This window comes from Heteronotia binoei, chromosome 13 (assembly GCF_032191835.1).
Source record: "Heteronotia binoei isolate CCM8104 ecotype False Entrance Well chromosome 13, APGP_CSIRO_Hbin_v1, whole genome shotgun sequence".
NCBI classification, from domain to species: domain Eukaryota; kingdom Metazoa; phylum Chordata; class Lepidosauria; order Squamata; family Gekkonidae; genus Heteronotia; species Heteronotia binoei.
Window position 1 is genome coordinate 27,268,855 of NC_083235.1, and position 22,361 is coordinate 27,291,215.

The 22,361-nt window shown below is 46.1% G+C and overlaps 2 protein-coding genes across 3 annotated transcripts in view; one reads left to right on the top strand and one right to left on the bottom strand.

The window, feature by feature from the left end:
- The window catches only part of PFKM (phosphofructokinase, muscle), a 59,278-nt gene extending 58,611 nt beyond the window's left edge, over nucleotides 1-667 (top strand). For both annotated transcript variants that reach the window (XM_060252195.1, XM_060252194.1), the window contains exon 23: nucleotides 414-667. In XM_060252195.1, coding sequence (XP_060108178.1) covers nucleotides 414-561 — 148 coding nt within the window. In that variant the 3' untranslated portion in view covers nucleotides 562-667. The remainder of the gene's footprint in view (nucleotides 1-413) is intronic.
- A 6,295-nt stretch (nucleotides 668-6,962) lies between these two features.
- ASB8 (ankyrin repeat and SOCS box containing 8) lies at nucleotides 6,963-21,190 on the bottom strand. The gene is made up of 4 exons (XM_060252871.1): nucleotides 21,165-21,190; nucleotides 16,862-17,023; nucleotides 12,396-12,500; nucleotides 6,963-10,168 (listed from the first exon to the last, which is right to left on the bottom strand). Exons 2-4 carry the CDS (start codon nucleotides 16,976-16,978, stop codon nucleotides 9,539-9,541), a joined length of 852 nt encoding a protein of 283 aa, XP_060108854.1. The 5' UTR covers nucleotides 16,979-17,023; nucleotides 21,165-21,190; the 3' UTR covers nucleotides 6,963-9,538.
- Nucleotides 21,191-22,361: the final 1,171 nt, after the last annotated feature.

The following is a 22,361-nucleotide window of genomic DNA, read 5'->3' on the forward strand; positions in this document are numbered from 1 at the left end:
CTGGATAGCCAATTAAAAGAGTTTTTGGGTGAATATTAGGTAGAACTTCATGACAGAGTAGTTCTACAGTGGAACAGGCTTCCTTGGGAGTTGGTGGGCTTTCCTGCTTTGGAGGTTTTTAAACAGAGGCTAGATGGCAATACTGATTCTTTGAACTTAGGCAGATCATGAGAGGGAGAGCAGGACAGTTTGCAGCAGTGCTTTGTTCTTGTGGCCCTTTCTTACACAGAGAAATGCTGATTGCCACTTTGATGTTAGGAAGCAATTTTTCCTCACCCCAGTTTGGCCTGGGGTCCTGGAGGGGTCACTGGGTGTGTGTGGGGGAGGTACTTGTGAATTTCCTGCATTGTGCAGAGGGTTGGACTAAATAACCCTGGGGGTCCCTTCCAACTTTATGATTCTCTTCCCAACAGACACCGTCTCCCTAAAGAGCAGTGGTGGCTGAAGCTGCGGCCCATCTTGAAGATTCTCGCCAAGTACAAGATTGACCTGGATACTTCAGAGACAGCCCACTTAGAGCACATCACGCGCAAGAGGGTATCTGGGGAAGGTTCGATCTGAGCAGCTGGGAAGGCAGCTCCACCTCCTCCCCACCCCCGTTCTCTTGAAACAAAGATGCTTTAGGAAGGGACACCAGAAATAAATGTTGAATTTATTTCCTTCCCCAGCTCTATGTTACGGTTGTCAGCCTAGTGTTTCTGTAATCACGGGGGCTGTGGATCTGTTGCAGAGGGATTTAAAAAAGCAAGAGCCTTATATGCTTTGATATGTGAAAAGGTACTGTATTTATGAGTTGAGGAATACAATCATTCTTCCTTTAGAAAGCTAAAAGCAGCCTTGGTAAAAGCCCAGTGCTGCCAAGCTCCTGCCAGGAGTGGGGGATCCCCTGGTCTGGAGGGCCGCAACCAGTGGTGGGATTCAAATAAATTAACAACAGGTTCTATGTCCTAATGACCATTTTAACTATATCAAAAGATATACCGAAAGGTAGTTTAATAATTCACGCATTAAATACTGCAATAAGAACAGTAAAAGAGGTAAAGACAACTAGATTATGTTTAAAGAAAGATTTATTGAAGATATTTCCATATTGGGAGTTCTGGCCCTCACATTTAAAGGGATGGCACACCTTTTCAATGCCTTCCTTTCATAGGAAATAATGAAGGATAAGGGCACCTTCTTTTGGGGCTCATAGAATTGGACCCCCTGGTCCAATCTTTTTGAAACTGGGAGGGTATTTTGGGGAGAGGCACTACCGTCCTCCACTGCGAAGACTGCCCATTTATACTCACTCTCTGTTTCCTATTACTCAGCCAGTTTTTGATCCACAAGCAGACCTGTCCTTTTACTCCATGACTCTCAAGCTTTCTAAGGAGCCTTTGATGAGGAACTTTATCAAAAGCTTTCTGGAAGTCAAGGTAAACAACATCTATTGGGTCCCCTTTGTCCACCCCCTCAAAGAACTGTAACAGGTTAGTGAGGCAAGATCTTCCCTTACAGAACCCACCCTGAGTCTTCCTCAATAACCCGTGTTCATCAATGTGCCTGCTCATTCTGTCCTTGATAATGGTTTCTAACAACTTTCCCGGTATTGAAGTCAAACTGACTGGCCTGTAATTTCCCGGAAATCCTCTGGAACCCTTTTTAAAGATGGGGGTGACATTTGCTACCTTCCAGTTTTCAGGAACGGAGGCAGATTTCAATGAAAGATTACATATTTTTGTCAGAAGATCAACAAGTTCAACTTTGAGTTCTTTCAGAACTCTCGGATGTATGCCATCCGGACCTGGTGACTTATTAGTTTTTAATTTGTCTATCAGTTGTAGGACCTCCTCTCTTGTCACCTCAATCTGACTCAGGTCTTTCAACACCCCTTCCAAAATTAGTGGTTCTGGAGCGGGCAAACACTTCTCGTCTTCCACACTGAAGGCAAAAATGCATTCAACTTCTCAGCCATTTCCCTACCCCTGATGTAGCCCATCTTTGTATTCAGGTACTCATGATGTTATACATGGTTTACTAGCCTTCCCCTTTAAATCTGCAGAACCTTGTGCAGTAGGTGGGGCTGACAGACACAGCACCATCCTTAGGAGATCTAACTCAGACTCTCACGCAGGTCTATGCAACTGGGCTGCATAGGGAAATGGCTTTAGGATTGCACTGATAGTGACTGATTGAAATCAACCTGTGAGTTTTGCAGGAATCTGACCTTAAGTCTTCCTAGCAAAGATACAAACTTTATAAAGGACACAAACACAAATACATTTCCTAAAAAACTTAAAACATGCTAAAAGCATTAGCACTTGTTGGTCTTAAAGGTGCTTTCTTTGTATTTCTCCAACGGGATCCAGGGAACTGGGCAAAGGAAGCTCTGGCTCTTTCCTTCCTTCCCCAGGGGACTGGGGGGGGGGAGCCTCAGCAAATAGAAGGAAGAGAGGCTTCACTCAGTATCTCTGCTGTGCGATTGAGGGAGCCTGGCAAAGCAAGCTATTCCTCCTCCTTCCTCCCCAAGGGAGGAGCCTCAGCCAATGGAGAAAATAGAAGTTTTGCTCTGCAGTTCCTGTGCAATTGAGGGAGCCTTGAAAAGCAGGCTGTTATACAGAAAGGAGAAAGAAGGAAGCAGATGACAGTCAGTTGCTCAGGGGCCTGATAGGAGCCCTCTGAGGGCCTGATTCGGCCCCCAGGTCAGATATTTGACACCCCGGCTTTGCAGAATGAAGTGTCACTCTGGCAATGTGAGCTTAAAAGGCTGGCCTCCCTAAAAAAGCAGTGTGCCAACCAAAGCTGGTTATACAAGCTTAAGCAAACACGGATGGAGGACTCACATGTCCAGGCAGAGGGGTTTTTTACCATCACCTGAAAGCTACTACAGTTGGGGCACCCAAACGCATGCCACAGAACCCAACTGAACAGATCAACCGTTGGCTGGGGAAAAGCCCAGCTATCAAGCCTTGTTTTGCATACATGGCAACACGCTCCAATATTTATCTCTCTGCAAAAAGAAAAATCTGTCACCTAATTTGACTGCCATTTGCAAAAAAACCAAACAAGCCCGACGCCCCCACAAGCGTTTGCAGCCCACAGACCTTCGCCTACTCATCCTTCCAGGAATGAAAGTGGGCGGGGCTTCCTGACTCCGCGAGCGCGCACGAGCGAGCGGAGCCCTTCTTTGCCGAGGGGCATGCTGGGTCTGGTAGTCTTTTGAGCCTCCTGCCTGCTGCGCTACCGAGCGCAAGGACTACGAGTCCCAGAAGGCGCCGCAGTGGTTAGTTTGAGCTGCTTTTTCCTCGGCGCCTGGGTTTTAATCACACGTGGGAGTGGTGAAGCTGGAAGGGGCTGGAGGGAGTGAGACGCAATTCCTGGCAGGGCGCGCATCTAACTTGTTCGCTTGGGCTTTTTTGCAGTCTGGTGGGGAAAAGAAACTGGTGAGTTTTAGGCACTTAGAGGGGAAAGTCCCCGTTGATCCGAGGGTGCCCGACCAACAAACGGTTCTATAGAACCGATAGCGCATTAGGTAACGGTTCCATAGAAGTGGTGCGAACCTGCTGAATCCCACCACTGGCCGCAACCTGCCAGCAGGAAGCAGGCTGCTTGGGGGATCCCTGCTCCCAAAGAGCCCTGTGCTGCATGATGTGCCCTGTGCAGTGATGTCACCTGGAAGTGACATCATTGCACTGGGGATGCTCCAGGAATCGCAGTAGAACTCTATGGTACCATAAAGTTATATCCCTCTACCATTGGCTTGGCAACTCTATAGAAGCTCCAACTCTTGTATGGAGCAACCAAATAACACACCTACTTCCTCTAGCATTATCAACTCTGTAGGATTAGGCCATTCAGTGAGCTCAACAATCACAAAACAGAGGCATTTCATTCACTCAGTTTTAAGCTCATCAGAATCTACTGGACCTTATTTTTGCTGGTAAAGATACTCTACATTTGAACAGAAAATGGGAACCACTTCAGAGCTTCCCATAGGGTTCCTTCGCAGTTGGCAACTTACTTGAAAAGAGTTCAAAGGATCTACAATAAAATGGGGGCTGTTTGACTAGAGGCTATAACACTGATCTCCGACTACATTTAAATTTCTTGACATGCGGGAGACATGGAACATTCAGTAAGTAAAAGCAGCTGTTCCACATTTTACCTTGAATTGTGTGTGTCAGGGAGGCTTTCTGCCAGTTTGGTGTAGTGCTAAGTGTGTGGACTCTTATCTGGAAGAACCGGGTTTGATTCCCCACTCCTCCACTTGCACCTGCTGGAATGACTTTGGGTTAGCCATAGCTATTACAGGAGTTGTCCTTGAAAAAGCAGCTGCTGTGAGAGCTCTCAGCCCCACCCACCTCACAGAGTGTCTTGTTGTAGGAGTGGGGAGAAGGTAAACGAGATTGTGAAGCTCTGAGATTCAGAGTATAGGGTGGGATGAAGAAGATATTGGATTTATATCCTGCCCTCCACTCCGAAGAGTCTCAGAGCGGCTCACAATCTCCTTTACCTTCCTCCCCCACAACAGACACCCTGTGAGGTGGGTGGGGCTGGAGAGGGCTCTCACAGCAGCTGCCCTTTCAAGGACAACTTCTGCCAGAGTTATGGCTGACCCAAGGCCATTCCAGCAGGTGCAAGTGGAGGAGTGGGGAATCAAACCCGGTTCTCCCAGATAAGAGTCCGCACACTTCACCACTCCACCAAACTGGCTCTCCAATATAAATCCAATATCATCTAATATGCTACCAGTCCTTAGGATGCCTCTGCAGAGCATCCCCCATTCAACAAAACAGGCGTGTTGCTTAAAAGAAGCAAAAACACCAGATGAGAAGCTTCCAGCTGCTCCTGGCTCTGTGATGACCTGATTTGGAGAGACTTGTATCACATCCATGCATTGACACTACCATTCTTCAGTTCGTTCATGATTCCTATCTGAGCAGCAGGATTGGAACAGGCACTAGTTCCTGTTTTGCCACTAGTGGCTCCAGCCTTTTTTTGGGGGTGGGGAGAGAATAGCACATTGGCTTTTGACAACAGGAATATTTTAGCCTAAAGACTGATGAGTCTGTGAATGCTCATGAGTAAAACTGGCCCCTGGTCTCCATGAGCTGAATGAGCATTTCTTCCTCTCTCTCATGCAGTCATTGCAGCTGCCAAATCCAGCTGAGCTATCATAGCAACTTGTTTTTGCTGCTGAAAAACTGAATCAAAGTAATATGAGCACTGTAAGAAAAGAGAGGTGGGAGTGATGTTTACTGTTTCCTTAAGTTGCAGGTTCCCACTAAAAGAAACAAGGTCGATGGCTGAATGCATGGATCCTTCCAGTCCTGCACTTTAATATGCAGTGTATTCCTCTCTTTTAAGCATTTCTGCAACAAATGCACAGGAAGAGGTTGGCCAGTGCTGCAGCACGCTGGTCCTCAAAGATCTCTTGCTGACTCTGCAACCAGACACTTGTCTCCTGGAGTTAAGACAGTGGCCAGTGGGTATGCTGCAGGATCTGCTTCTTAAAAAGAGGGGAAGGGGGACCAGCAGCTGAAGGAGGTAAAGATGAGGGGACTTGCCAAAACAGAGCCATTTATCTGCCATTTGACTGAGGTGAGAGAGAACCAGTAAGTAGCGTCAAAGTTCAGTTCAACTCAAAAAATACAGTCTTTAGATGAGTGCTTCAGCATGGATTCAAAGTCAGATGTCATTTAGCCATCTGAAAGGTTAGCTGCAGAGAAGCCTGTGGATATACACCAGTCAGGGCATCCTTGCTTGAGCCAGCATGGTCTGTGGGGAAGATGGTAACAGACTTATCTGCATTTGCAGTTTTAGGGGGCTACAGGAAACATAAGTTTTCTTAACTGGGCAGAAACACATTTCATTTGCCTAAACTGATAAAATCCGTTTCACATTGCACAGAAGAAGGGGCTTCCTTTGTGGAAGAAAAACAGAATGATCAGTGTAAACTTGCTTAGCACAAGAGCTACACAGAGTAAACGTCAGATGTTTTGAGAGCCACAAGATAGGAAGGATGGGTGAAAAGAAAACAAGTTGATGGGGAGGGGTGGAAAGAAAGCAACTTTAACCTTAATTGCCTTCTCCAAGCTGGCTAATGGGGCAGTGGGGGCTTCAAGAGCCACAGCTTGGCTACCCCGGTATAAACATTTCACCCCTGAACACATTCACAGAAGACAAAATGCTGTCCAGCTCATCACAAGTTTAATTGGCAAACTGTTAATGCTCCTCTTGAATAATCTCTGCCCTGCAGAACATGCCTTGACCCACAACTCTTGTAAAATGGGCCTCATGGCTCACAGCATAATTTGCCCCTCCCAGACTATGGATTCTGAATATTCAGCATGCGCTTAGGCAGGCCCACACCTCTGCAGGAGAACAGCACTCTATTTGAGCATTTTTAGTTCAATCCTGGCGGAAGCCAGGTTCAGGTAACCAGCTCAAGGTTGACTCAACCTTCCATCCTTCTGCGAGGCCAGTAAAATGAGACCCCAGCTTGCTGGGGGTAAGGTGCAGATGACTGGAGAAGGCAATGGCAAACCACCTCGTAAAAAGTCTGCCAAGAAAACATCATGATGTGATGGATCGGTAACAACTCGGTGGGGGCTATTTTTACTTTTTTTATATACAGGCCAGAGGACTTGTGGAATTCAGGAGCAGCAGCTTGTGTTCCTTGGGTGCTCGGCAAAAGGATCTCACAGTCGTGCTAATGTTTACCTTCACTAATAGATTGGGGCAGTGATTCTCAAACTGTACATCCGTGAAGGAGCTCTGGCAGGTCTTGGAAAGTTAAGCTTCCATGACAAATTGATCCGTGCTTCAAAAACCACGGAAGCCTTCTGCAGCCTTGTCCTCCCCTCCCCTCCCCAGGCAGTAGTATCTTCCCAAGCAAGAAAGAACGACCTGGGATACCTGGATTGCAATCCATATTTCAGGGCACAGGGGAAGCACAGACTCAAAAGGTGAACTCAAAATTCCTCCCCGCAGAAAGCAAACGCCTCCAAGTCTTTTATTCCTCCCCTTATATATACACACAGTGAAAATTAATCAAAAAATAGCCAGTGTTAAAAAGAAGCTGTATGGTATGAAAGCAACCTAGGAGTTGACTGAATATGATAGGGGCCACTATTGCTTAGCTGAATGCAGTAAACTGGAGCTTGATTCTGGAGCTAAGAGTGAAGCTGAAGACAGTGACTTGACAAGCTTCAAAGCTGTGAATGAGATTTGCAAAACACACAGAGCTAAAAAGAGCTCACTTCCTTTATCACCTTACGAGACAGACTGGTCTCACTACCAGATTTTTAAAAAAAAAATTATTTACATCTTCCCAGGTAAGTGAGTAGAGCGGCTTTGTTGGGACGCTTATTGTAACTCCTGATCAATAAAGACTGCATATACGCATGCAGCTGAATGAACTGTACTATTGTGAATGCTTCTCCAGGGGCTTTTCCCAGTATCTCATTTTCTTGCTGGGGGAGGGTCCATTCTGCACATTTTGCTCCCTCTCTAGTGGTCACTTTGATATCACACAGGTTTATATCCAGCATCTCTCACTGCAGATTTAAACTTCAGTGATATTAAATCGACCACTGGAGGGACCAAAATACGTGTGGAACAAGATACCCTCCCCTCCACCAAGAAACAGGAACTCACAAGTGAGGAAAATGAGAATGTGGAAAAGCCCTCTTTCGCACCCCAGCTCCTTGATGCTAGAAGACCAGCACAAGGGAAGAACTGGACCAAATGCGACTTTTCTATCTGCAGGATATGTTGCCCCCACCTCCCTACCCCAAACCAATGACAGAACGTTCACAGATCAATATTCTGCATCTTCTGGATGAAATCATGCTTCAAAGTTCTGTCTCCGTCAAATCCATGTAGAGGCAGCCTCATAAGTAAGGACCATGAGGGGAGGGGGCTATGGGGGGGCTGCAGGGGAAAGGGGCCATTTAAGTAATTCAGGAGGCTGGTGCCTGCTCCTGCCACTGGTCCCATGCTATTTGGGCCCTTTAAATGACATGGGAGGGGCAGCAGCTGCTCCTGGCTGCCCCTCCCACTTAATTTAAATTGCACAGAAGAGAGGGGCAACCTGGGGGTGAGGCCCCCCCCCCCCAACTGTCACAGGGCCAGGCCCTGTGGGCCCCTGGTTAGCTAGGGGCCTGTGTAGAGGTCTGGCCAAAATTAAAAACCAAGCAAACACCATGATTCAGTAGTGCTTCCGGAAGGGCTGCTCCCCTCACCTGCTTAAGCGGAACCATCCAACAGAGTGAAGAGGAGAGACATAAAGGTGGTCAAGGCGGTGACCTCTGGATTCCTTGCTCAAATCCATCAAGCTACTGCTCTCCCTGAAAGGAAAAGGTCAACTCCTGTGCTACATAATGAAGCCAAATGGGTTTGCAGATCCCAAACTGTAAAGCTAGAAACAGGAAAGCGGGGTCACCAGAATGCTTCACTCCGTATAAAGACATTAACACACACACCCCTTCATTAAGTCACTCCACTGTCCATCAGAAGCTGCTCCAGATGACAGTCCTTCCCCCGTCCGTCAATGAGCCTTGGCAGCAATCTTCCCTAAGGTTTTAATAGTAAAGATCCGCCTGCAGGTTACAAAAACACCAGGGCTGTCACTTGAGGCTTTCCGGGTTGCAAAGGGGGAACCGGAGACATCTTCTGACCACTGTCGCTGAAGGAGCAAACAACGCCGGGACCACAGAGGTTAACAATCAGGAAATGACAGAAAAGATACTCTCCTTGTTACAAAATAATATCAAAATATAATTACAATACTTTCCATTCACAATATAGTATTACAATATAAATTTCAGTAACAAATTCAGTGACAAATACCATCCAAAGCACACAACTTCACTACTGTCTATAAGATGATATCAGGTTCTTTCCAAACAATACAGTCCAATGATGCAAAACCGGTCCGTCTTCATTTCGGATCCTTATGATCCTTCCTCTGGGAACGTCTTATTAATTTTGAATGCAGTAGTCTGATGGTGCCTTATTTCTTTACTATACACTGTTTCCCAGGCTTTCTCTAATTTATTTCATTACTAGAACGCTACTGTTCTTTCTCCATCTTTCAGCATTTCACTGCGTTCCAGAGGAAGGATCATAAGGATCCGAAACAAGAATGGACCAGTTTTGCATTGTCAGACTGTATTGTTTGGAAAGAACCTGATACCATCTTATAGACAGTAGTGAAGTTGTGTGCTTTGGATGGTATTTGTCACTGAATTTGTTACTGAAATTTATATTGTAATACTATGTTGTGAATGGAAAGTATTGCAATTATATTTTGATATTGTTTGGAACACGGAGAGTATCTTTTCCTTCATCTGCTTGAAGGAGCAAAGGCAGAAGCTGAGGGAAACCAATCCGGCCACTCCCAGACCAAGGAGCCCTTTGGCCTGTGAGGTTACAGAGAGCTACAGAATCTAATTCATGTTTTGCTTCTATGGTCCTTATGAAATGTCAGGAAAGGAACATCAGCCAACTGATCTGTGCGATGGAATCCCACAAAGCTCCCCCCCTTTTTTTTTTACTTAAGCAAGACGTAGTCCTTCAGAGACTCTGGCAAAGGGAGTTCCTTCACCGCATCTGGCAGGAACTGGACTCCCAGGCTGCGGCGCACGGCGTAGCGCGACAGTGTCTTCAAGGTGCCGGGGACGGAGCACAGGGTGGTGAGCTTTGCACACAGCGGCTGGGCCCGCAGGACCTCACGGGGCATGGCACCGTTCTTCCGCAGTTCAAAGTGCCCAGCGGCCCTGTGCAAGAGATCGAAGCAGGTGTCTTCCTTCTCGGTGCCCAGTCCTCTCACCAGCAGGGCCACTAACCGGGAGATTGGCGTCTGCCCCTTCAGATTGACCACCCGGACCTCCGCCCCATATTCCAGAAGGATGCTGATGCTCTCTAGGTTGCCCTTCATCGCTGCCCAGCTCAGGGGGGTGTCATCGTTGTAGTCCAGAGCATTGACAAAGGCTCCACTCTCCAAAAGCGTTCGGACGCACTCAGCGTTGTTCTTAAAGGCAGCCCAGTGCAGCGGTGTGTCCTTGTTGCCGTCCAGGGCATTTGGGTTGGCCCCGTATTCTAAAAGGATCTCCACGCAAGTCTCATCCTTCTCTGCTGCATAGTGAAGGGCTGTCCGGTTGTACCCATCAAGGGCATTGACCTGCAAAAGCAGAGAAGGGATATTTTGCAATTGATGCTAAGACCTTACAAAGATAAGTCACAAAAACTGACCTAGAAGTTCAGCATTTGCCAACATGCATTTTAAATATATTTATATATCAGTCAGAAGATGGAAGGTGGCATTCTCAAATCCACTCCGCAAATCAGACCAAAACAGATCCTCAACACATGCTACTTTCACATAAGTTTGGTGTAGTGGCTAAGTGCGTGGACTCTTATCTGGGAGAACTGGGTTTGATTCCCCACTCCTCCACTTGCAGCTGCTTGAATGGCTTTGGGATAGCCATAGCTCTTGCAGAGTTGTCCTTGAAAGGGCAGCTTCTGAGAGAGCTCTCTCAGCCCCACCTACCTCACAGGGTGTGTCTGTTGCAGGGGAAGGAGATAAAGGAGATTCTGAGCCACTCTGAGACTCTGATTCAGAGAAAAGGACAGGCTATAAATCTACGATCTTCTTCTAAGTTCCGTTTGATTGAAAATTCACCTTAGGACCAGTGTTCCCTCTAACGTGAGCTAGCTTGCAGATTTTTAGCCTCCAGCTCACACATTTTTGTCTTAGCTCAGAAAGGATGGCCCCAGAGCGCAATAATTTATGCAGTAGCTCACAACTTTAATGCCAGTAGTTCACAAAGTAGAATTTTTGCTCACAAGACTCTGCAGCTTAGAGGGAACATTGCTTAGGATAGAGCTCAAAAGTCAGAAGGTTACACTGCTGTTCTGCCCATTCAGAAGCAGCATCTCCGTGGCATGCAATAAAGGATGGCTGTTGTCATCTCGTTCTGTCTTTTAGCTTCTTAGGGACAAGAGGTAACTGGGCTGAGAACTTTTGGCCAGACAAAGTGGATCTTAAGTTCTCTGGGCCTCTGTCTTCAAATATAAACATTGCAGAAGATGGGTCCCCAACTTTTTTGAGCTTGCAAGCTGCCACAGCGTAGTGGGTGCAGCCACAAAACAGATGCCACTGAAGGCAGAGCCAGCCACAAAATGATTGCTGCGACTTAACCTCAGTCACACAGTGAAGACCCTTGTGCTGTGGTGGCAGCTGCTGCCCAAGCAACATTGCACAGCCCGTCAAACCTCCAGTAGCCAATCAGAAGCCTTGCTGGGCAAAAGTTCAATCTGGCTCCACCCACTTTCTAACAACTGTTGGTGGGTGCCAGAAAAGGCATGCACAGGCACCATGCTGCAGACCCCTGGCGTAAGAGGATGCTAATGTGGGAGTGATCTGACAAACCCTGCTAAGCGTCTGAGATTAGTTGATCTCAACTACTTTTAAAGTATCAGAGCCTGCAGTCTTTTCTCTTCTGAACATCAGAACTGGTGACCTTGGTGTCTCCCTAATGCCAACTTTTTAAAAGGCGTCAAGGGAACATAAAAGGCACAGGGCAGTCCACTGCTGAGACTACTGAAATAAACATCCCATTGCTGGCAACTAGACAGGTGACGGAAGCTGACAATTCATCAAATGCTGCCACCTTAACAACTTCAACAAACCCAAAAGAGCTTCACTTGTGGATCTGGAAAAGCATCATGCCACCAAAAAAAAAAAACCCCCACTGCCAAGCAAGCTGTATTTGAAATTCAGGCATTTGGAGGCAGAAATAACACACCACAAAATCATTTCTTTTCCGTGGTCCTGAGAATCTGCTTCTTTGTAACAATGTAGGCCAGGGCTTTTTTTGTAGCAGGAACTCCTTTGCATATTAGGCCACACACCCTGATGTAGCCAGTCCTCCTGGAGCTTAACTAAGAGCCCTGTAAGCTCTTGGAAGATTGGCTACATCAGGGTGTGTGGCCTAATATGCAAGGAGCTCCTGCTACAAAAAAAGTCCTGATGTAGGCTGTACTATAATGATGCACGGATGACATATTTTAAGGATTTTATGGTAATCAGATTTTCATATAAGGTCGTTTTGTTTGTTATGTAAGAAATCTTGAGAATTATCAAGACTGGAAAGGTACAGACTCCTCCCCCCACCAAGGGCTGCTGCCCCCCCAAAAAGCAGTTATATCACTCCCTACTCTCGCCTTCTCTCTTCCTAAAAGGCTCTGAACATGCCATTCTGCCACAGTCTTGGGCCCACCTTCAGTATGGGATAAACTAGATGTCAGGAGGATTGCCAAGACTGGTACACTTCAGAGCACTGCATAACTGCTATTCATTATTATTGTCTCTCATGTGCAAGCAGATTTTCTGTATCCATCTTTACCTCAGCTCCTTTTTCCAACAGCAGCTCGATGCAATCTGCATCCGCAACCATGCAAGCACAGTGCAGTGGCTTCAGCGTGCCATGCATGCAGTTAACGTCCGCTCCCTGGAGGAACACAAAAGGGAAAAAAGAGAAAGTCCATCTGTTTTTGAGTGTTGCTAATGATAAGGGCTTTAAGACATGCGATTTATTAACAGGAGATACCATAGGAAGGTGCATCCTAATTATTACATACAGAGTATAGAGGAAGGACACATACAAGCTAACTGAGGCTTTTGAAATGCAGCCAAAAACGTACAAAAAGGAATGAGAAACAAGATGGCCAGTACTGTAATTTCACTGTACAGGTTTATAGTGCAGTTACACAAGAAGAAGGAAATGGAAAGAGGACTCTTGTTCTTCTATAATTTGGACACCCAATAAAGTTGATGGTTGTAGATTCAGGATAAACAGAATGAAGTTAACTGGTGGATTAACTATCGCAGGATGCAGCAGTGGCCACTAGTTTAGTTGACTTCAAAAGAAAATTAGGCAAATTTGTGGAGTATAAGCCACTGCTGGACAGTAACCCTTTCATGTCATGATCGAGGGACAGAAACAGAGACACAACTCTTCTATCCCAGGGGTGACCAAACTTGCTTAGCATAAGAGCTACATAGAATAAACACCATAAGACACAAACGTCTTGAGAGTCACAAGACATGAATGTCAAATGTTTGAGGGAAGACAGGAGGGAAGGAAGGAAAATTGATGGAGGGGGAGAGGCTGAAAGAAAGCAACTTTCACTTTGTGCCTGCTCCAAGACGACTAACAGAGCCAGTGGGGGCTTCAAGAGCCACATATGTGTGAAAGAGCCATATGTCTGGTTACAGTCTGGCCACCCCTGTTCTATTGTGTGTGTGGGGGGGGGGGGGCGGGGGGAGAATCTGGCTGGCCACTGTATGAAACAGGAAGCCAGACTAGATGTGGCCAGAATTTGCTTTCCCTCACCTTCCCAGAAGGAAATCAGATATTTAAATGCCTATTTAAAAACCTTCCCTTTTCAGTCTGGCAGCCCTCAAACTGACCCTTCCCTCTCCCTTCAATTCCCTGTTCCTGGTCTTTTATAACCCAATCTACGCCCCCACTTCAATTTATGTTCAGTTATTAGTTATTCTACAAGCTCAAAGAAGTATTATGTATTATTAAGTATTATGTATAATACATAATACTTCCTTGAGCTTGTAGGGGGAGAATATATATATATATATAAAAATGTATGGCCAAGATGAGAACTACAGTGAAGTATAAACGTGAGTACAGTCTAATGGATCAGACCACTGATTTATCTAGTCCAGCATCCTGTTTCACACAGCGGCCAGCCAGTTGCCCTGGAGGGCCAAACAGGGTGTAGAGGCTGAAGCCCTCCTCATTGCTGCCTTCCACACATATTCAGACATAAAGCTGCCTTACACGGAATCAGATCACTGGTCCATCAGGAGCAGTACTGTCTACGTGCACTGGCAGCAGCTTTCCAGGGTATCAGATAGGGAAGACAGCCTCCAGGTGGGACCTGGACTTATAGCACAACTTCAGACTACAGAGATCAGTTCCCCTGGGGAAAAAATGGATAAATTAGAGCAGAACTCATTTGTTATGAGGGCTGGATCATATCAGGTTGTGCTCAGCCATGTGTGTACCTATTTAAGATTAGGTAGCACAGAGGAGCTGTCTGGGGGCCTGATTTGGCCCCCAAACTGCATGTTTGACACCCCTGTATTAGAGGGTGAAATCTATGGCATTCTATCCCACTTAAGTCCCTGTTCTCCCCAGGCTCCACCCCCAAATCTCCAGGAGTTTCCCAAGCTAGATCTGGTCACCATAGTCCCTGCCCCTCACTGGTGGCCAAGCGGGGAGCTGGCACCCCTAGGTAGAAATCTCTCATGTTGCCTACTGCCTGGGCCTTTTAACTGGTGAGGCAAAGCAGCGGCTTGTCCACAGAGCCCCAGCACTGGTATGGAAGCTCTCTTCAGGTAACGCTCCAAGGACTACCGCCTTCATCCTGTTTTTTGGCCACTAGGTTGAATGATGGTTTATTTAATGGGCTCTGGTAGCCTCTAGAGACTGAGGAATTAATATAGCTCCAGCAGCTGGCAGCATCCATCAAATCTGATCTGAAGAGCCTGCCGCTCTGAGAGCTGAGTCATCGGAAATGGAGGAAATCTTAGCGTTGCCCTTTGGAGCTGGAGAGACTTGAAAAACCTTCCCTCGGAGATCAGAAATGTCACATGTAAAACAGGCTTGAAGAGCAGCATCAAGAAAAACCCCGGAGCATCTGCACTGAAAGGGGAGCAGACAATCTTCCTGCGTCTCCTTACATCATACAGCCAAAATCTACGAACACTTTGCTTCAACAAAAAAAAAAAAGTGACAAGAGCTTTTTTAAAAATCAAGCTTTTCCCAAGTTGCCTTCTCCCTTCCATACAAGCTTGGATCCCCAGTGAATCTGACCACTCGTGACAGGATGTCTATCCACGGAACCTGACTTTCACACAAAAGCTAACTGTAGCCCAAACACTCTTCATGTGGGGACAGGGGACCCCAAAGAAAGGAGAGGGAAGGAGAGCTGGTAAAAAAAGCACTCCCCCATCCAGTGTTCCCTCTAAGCTGAGTTAGAGTGGGCTAGTTCACAGTTTTTTAGCCTCCAACTCACACGTTTGTCTTCACTCAGGAAAAATGGCCCCAGGGCAAACTAATTTATGCAGTAGCTCACAACTTTAATGACAGGAGCTCACAAAGTAGAATTTTTGCTCACAAGACTCCACAGCTCACAGGGAGCATTCTCCCATCCATATAGATGTGTTGTTGGGAGTGACTCCTGTGGAACTGCTTCCCTCACTGCAAGCTAGCAGCCCTTGTTACAGGGGTAACCGGGCAACTTGTCTCGATTTCAAAATCATATCAGGAGTGGGCAGAGACACCAATCAGAAATAAGAGGGGTTTTTTTTTACTAGAATCCAAAAAACATCTGGAGGATGTATTCCTTTATGCAGAATCAGAGCAGACGCCACACAGTAAGACTAAGATCCCAGGGATCGTTTTAGCACCAACAACCACAAGACAGTTATTTCAGTTCTGACAACAGGTATATTCCTGGTATACATTAATCATGGTCTCTTTCAGAAAAAGACTGCAACCCCTCAGTTCTGGGTGTTGCCTCCTCTCCTTAGGATTTTCAGAGCAAAGCCAAGGTCTCTCTTGTTCTCTGCTGAAGAGGCAGAGGAGAGAGCGGCAGGAAGTTCTTCCCCTGCTCACCTTTCCCAAGCTGCACTTCTCTACACTGACCACCCACCAGGAAACACAAGTGCAAGGCGGTGGGGAGCTGCTTCCTGACTGCTGTTAGCGGGAGCCACACAATCCTCCCACGAAAGCTTTAAAGGCTGGATCTCTCGCATCACGTGGCAAGCAGAACTGATAGCATTCTGCAGACAGTGGGGGCCCCGCGGTATCCCGACTGAAGGCAAATGACAATATAAACCAGAGGTGGCCAAAGTGTGGCTCAGGAGCCACATGTGGTTCTTTCACACATATTGTGTGTTTCTCAAAAACCCCACAATCCCGTTGGGCTACTTGGAGAAGGGATTTCTCCCTTTAAATCACTTCTCCAAACCAAGCCTGCTGGCAGCTTGTAGAATGCATTTAATTTTAAAGCTGCTTTCTTTCCACCTCACCATCCCCCCATCTATTTTCCTCCCTCCTTCCCTCCCTTCCTCCCCTGTTACAGCTCTCAAACATCTGGCATTCATATCTTGTGGCTCTCAAACATCCAATGTTTATTTTATGTGACTCTTATGCTAAGCAAGTTTGGCCACCCCTGATATAAACCATTCCCAAGACACAAGAAAAGTTCAGAACCATCATATATTTAGGAGAAAATCCTGCAGCAGACTTCACTGTTCCTAATTATTGCTCCTGCCCCTAACCCAAAAGACCCCATGCTCCCCGACTAATATTGCACAATTCAATCCTATTCTCTCACAAAGGGATTCATCAACCCCTAACGCAGTGAATAGATATTTTAAATAAACAAGCCCCTGCTCACTTTTTTTTAAAGAAGCAGAAGGAATGACAAGGGAGAAATGAGAGGTTTTTCCCCCATTGGCTGATCACATACTAAATCAAAAGGAGGGGGGAGAGACAGTATAAGTAAGCTCTACATGCAATTACATGCACTCAGCTTGTGTGACATGACTGCCACACCAGCTGAGGAGGGACTGCAAAATTCCAACCTTCCTCCAGCTGTCAAACGTGACAAGACTTGTAACTGGTCTAAATATGAACCAACCAAGGGAGGCACAGAGAAAGCACCTCCTAAGGTCACAGCATGGTCTCATGACTGAATCTGGCACAGTCTCACAAGGTTTTTACAGATAACATCATAAGCTTTAAAAGAAAGCTTTAACTCCGCTTGCAAGGACTCAACTTACCCTTCTGATAAGGTCTTCAACATTGTCATGGGGGAAGGAGCGAATGGCTGCTATGGTCCGGATCAAACGCTCAGATAAAGAATATTTACTCTGAATGCTCTGCATGATATACCACATACTGGAACCCAAGTTCCCGGAGTTGTTTCACATGCTCTAAATAGCCTAGAAAACAAGGAGGAGAGTTTTAAGTTATGATTTCTCTCTTGTGAAGTCCCGGCAGTGGTTATACTACTGTAAATATTAACTATGAAAACAAACGGCAGCTTGTGATGTGAGCACAGCAGCTGAACCGACTTGTGCCTCTTGGGAAATGGCATTCAAATCAGAATATCTAGACCAGTGAACCTGGATCTTTCCAGACAACAAAACCCACCTTCAGCCCCTGGGCAGCAGCAGATTCAATGTCACAAGCACTGATAAAAAGTTATGAAACTGGAAGGCTTTTTAAAATTCCAATACAAGTGAACCCATATTTAAGGCATTTATTTATAGTCTGCCTTTCTCATTAAGACTCAAAGTGGATCACATGACAGAACACAATACAATAAAGCAGCATGAGACATAAAATATTTTTGAAACAATGCAGTAAGACTAGGAAGTTAGAGTTTTTATCCCACTCACCATAATGCTGCCTAACTTTTCACAGACCTTCCACTATTACCTTCTGCCATTTCTTTCTCCTTTGACTCACCTTTCACAATCCCCCCCATGCACTGTCTGTCACCTTTGCCTTCTTATGGCATTACAGTCTCTCTTGTGTCCCCTGGTCTGGAATCCAGTCCATGCATCACTTTAACAGTTTATCAATATACAATACATTAATAATGGCTCATCAATACACATCGTCACCACTGATGTTTTACAGAATAACATAAGCCAAAAAGAACACATCCCTTCCCAGTGCCCACTTTTAAACTTCAGTTTTCAGGTTGCTGATTGGAGGAAACAGAATAAAAAATAAGGCCAAGACCAATGGTGCAAAATCAAGTAATATATGTTATTACTCAGTTAAAATTTCTACTGATTTTGTATTCCTTTTGCAGAATTACTGCAAGGCGAACAGCATCCCCTGACAAAGCCTGTTGGCGAAATGTGTAGGCAGGTTTTTTTTTAAATTTAACTGAGGAATACAACATATTTTTACCTGATTTTGCACCACTGGCCTTGGCATTGTTAATCTCCTGCGACAGGTGTGGCCCTTTGATTGGAGGAAACAATATACAAAGACATCACAGAGGCGATAAAGAGACCAAAGAAGAAGCCTGAGAGAATACAATGATAGTGAACACACAGCTCAATTTTATGCGTGTTTAACTCAGAGGCATGCCCTGCAGAAGTTCCTTTGCTTTCAGGCACCTAAGCTCTTGCTTTCACACACACTCAGGGCTTTTTTGGTAGAAAAAGCCCAGCAGGAATTCATTAGCATATTAGGCCACACCCCTTGACACCAAGCCAGCCAGAAATGCGTTCCTGTATGTTCCTGCTCAAAAAAAGCCCTGCTCACACTAAATAACACACTTCCGATCCACTTTGCAACTAGATTTTGTTGTGTGAAATAGCAAAATCCACTTGCAAACAGTTGCTGAAGTGGATTGAAATTGCGTCATTCAGCATGTGTGAAAGCACCAACACTTGTCTCAAACCTTGGGAGATCAAAACAGACAATACTGGGAAAGAAGTTCCACTATTCCTGTTCAGAACGCATGCAAGCGATCAGCAATGAATTCAACACGGTGACAATAACTGGTTGATACAAGATGAGGTATAGATGCAATACTTCTCTGGATAAGTGCTTGAGGGATCAACATCGAACCCTGGCACAAAGCCAGATTGCTTCCACAAGGAAACTCACTTCCAAGTTAAAAGCATGGTTGCTGTCATGAAGAAACTGTCCAACGAATTTCCCTTCTGGTGGAAAAAAGTCAGGGAAATCGGTCAAAATTCACTCTTGTTTGAGAGAACACTGGCTACTTACAGCTATTTTATGTCTGAATTGATTCACTGAAGCTGACATTCTTTTTGGGACAAGATACTATTTTTGCAAACTCCTTTTGAGACTCAAGCATGCGCTTCACTTGGCTCATTCTAAGGCTTTTCTTAACCCCAGCAACACTATTATACAATAAACAATGTCTGCTGAAATTCCATTTCCTGCTTTACACATCTAATTACTCCACCCAGTGACAATTTCCTAGCCTGAGGACAACTTGATAGTCAGAATGTATTAGTTAGCTGAAACCACAATGGAACTTCCTGAGTTTGTGGTATCTGAAACACCTTAGACTTCAGCCTTTTACCTTTCGACACCACCATATGAAGAGGAATACAACACAGAGGATAACATGCAGTGGGTCCTTCCTCAGAAATTGTGGCAGAAGGGAAGAGAGCTATGGTTCAGTGTCAGAGAATCCGCTCAGCATCCAGAAGGTCCCAGGTTCAGTCTCTGGTATCTCCAGTTAAAAGAATCTGGTAATAAGAAATGTGAAAGGTCTCTGAGATCCTGGAGAGCCACTGCCAGCTAGAGTAGACAACACTAGCTGTGATGGAGCAATGGTCTGATTCAGTGTAAGGCAGCTTCATGTGTTCAAGCACAAAAAGCTGCAACACAATGATGAAGACACTGAGCCATGAACACTTAAATTTCACCTCTGCCAGATGTTCACTACTTGCCATAAAATAAACCACTTTATCTCTCCTTCAGTCCCCTCTCTGCAATATAAGGCTACTACTGGCCTACCACACAGGGTCAGTGTAACGATTACTGAAATATATACAAAATGCTTTCAACATTGCAAATAGTTATCCACAATTCTTAAAAACACCCAAAAATTGCTCCTGAAATGACAAGTCTCCAAATGTGAGCAAATACCTTGTGCAGATTATTCTGTATTAACCCAAAATGTAAAAGATGGGTCATCTACATGCCCAGGGATGCCTCACTTAGAACTGATACTTTATGGCAGGGGTGGCCAGACTGTGGCTCGGGAGCTACATGTGGCTCTCAAAGTCCCCCCCCCCCGCCCACCCCATCAGCCGGCTTGGAGAAGGCATTTGTCTCTTTAAATCACTTCTCCAAGCCAAGCCAGCTGGCAGCCTGGAGAACGCATTAAAGGTTAAAGCTGCTTTCTTTCCACCGCCACCTCCCCATCTGACATTCATGTCTTGCAGCTCTCAGACATTTGACGTTCATTCTGTGTGCCTCTCATGTTAAGCAAGTTTGGCTACCCCTGCTTTATGGTATGGCCATGTTTTAATTCAAATTCTGGGAGAGGAAAGAGAACTTCAAGGCAAATTAAACACCCAAGACAAAGACACTAAGCAGCACAAAGCCAGGGAAACTTCCTTCAACCCAGAGATTCCGACAGAAGGAAAAGAAAGGTTGGCCAGCCAACTGGCATTTCTTGGTTGGTTGGTTTTTAAGGGAAACATCTTAGGAAACCAACAAACCGCTTGGTGTCTATATTATCAATTCCCAGGCATTTATATTTCCTGTATCTACATAGCAGCTCAGGAGCAGGGGCGTCCCCTTCTCGTTATTCAGCGCATGAGGTTCCCGTTCTCTGTCACCCAGCTGCCCTTGCACTAACCACCTGGAACGAAAAGGCTATATACTCAGCAGTAAACCTACGAGCAATCATCACTTGGGCAAATAAAACTGCTAAACACGTTTTAGCAAAAACACACACACACCTAAAGAATGCACAATCTTCCTAATTAGATTCCTGCATGGGAGTGCATTGTATACGCACCAGTCAAACAATATGAAGCAGAAGGTACGCATGAGGTTCCCCTTCTCTGTCACCCAGCTGTCCGTGCCCTAGCCACCTGGAACGGAAAGGCTAGAAAGGGGAAGAGGTATATATGCTCAGCTGCAGACATGCGAGGAATCATTACTTGGGCAAGTAAAACTGCTAACGCGTTTTAGCAAAAACACATACACCCCGTAAAGAATGCACGATCTTCCTACGATTTCTGCATGGGAGTGCACTGTACTCGCACCAGCCAAACAGTATGAAGCAGAAATCTGGAAGGGCATTTTTGTTTTCTTCCTGATTCGGGGAAGAGAGAAAGAAAACAGAAATGTACTGGGGGGGGGGCATCTCAGGTGTCAAAAAGCCACCAGAAAGTGGCGTGTATTAGAGCCTTCCTCAAGCAGGGTAGCAAGGGATACAGCCGTCGCCCCTGCCCCGCCCAGCCACCCAAGGGCTGCCTTCGCTGCCCACAGCCACCCTTAGAGACGCCGGCCTAGCCCTGACGCCACCCCACGGCCGCACTCACCGACGCGGCGCCTCTCGCACCCCACAGCAGCACCCTCCGCCGCCAGCGCCAGCCGGAAGTTCTACTCCCCCCGAGCGGAAACACCCGAACCCTCGCCCGCCGCCCGCTCCTTCAGGCAAGGAAAGGCAGAGGCCCCGACGCCTTCCCCGTAGACCCCGCCCGTCGCCACCAATCATTCCTGACAGCGGTAGCCAAGTCCCGCCCTTCAGCCCGTTGCCTCCCAATCGCCTTGCCGGGTTGTCTGATCAACCAGCGCCCCTGACCCAATCACCATCGAGATCTAAGGATAAGTCCTCTTATAGAGCTGTAGCGCGCGGTCCTAAGTGTGTTTACTTGGACGAGAACAAAGCAGTAGACAAGTTTTACCTTTAAGGCCAATTAAGTTTTATTCAAAATGTAAGCTTTCGTATGCTCTAAGCAGACTTCATCAGACAAAAATGGAATGGCAAGCAGTCCTAAATATAGAGAAAGTAGGCAGTGAGTTCCGAATAAAACGTACCTGGTCTTAAAAGGTACACTTGTCTAGTGCTTTGTTCTATTGCTTCAGACCAACACGGCTGCCCACTTGGATCCGTTTACATGGAAGAAACCTCTATTGCAGGAGTGGCCAAACTGCGGCTAGGAAGCCACATGTGGCTCTCAAAGCCCCCACTGCCCTGTTGCAGAATGCATTTAAATCCAAGCCAAGCCAGCTAGTGGCTTGGAGAATGCATTTAAAGTTGCTTTTTTTCTCCTCTCTCCCTATTTATTTCCTTCCTTCCTGTCTGTCTTGTGGCTCTTAAACATCTGACATTTATTTTATGTGGCTCTTATGTTAAGCAAGTTTGGCCACCCCTGCTCTATTAGAATCCAATGAGCATATTTCTAAGTACAGCCGCTAGGGTTGCCAACAGGTCTGGAGAAATATCTCCTATCACTGTACTAGCACTTTACTGTGTTGACCTGTGCCTGGGAAGATGAAGCTTTTCATGAGAATGAGCTAAATAACCTCATATTAAGCCTCTTGGGAAGGGTAGCCATGAAGGAACTAGAAAAGAATCTGAAGCGTAAGGATGTGTTGCTGGCGGCCAAGATCATGAATTAGGCAGATCATGAGAAGGAGGGCAGGAGGGGTTTTTCTAACAAGCTTAGGGAAATGTTGATTGCCGCTTTGGGTTCAGGCAGCAATTTTTTTCTCCAGGGCACTTTGGCAAGGGATCCTGGAGGTTTTTGCTGTCTTCTG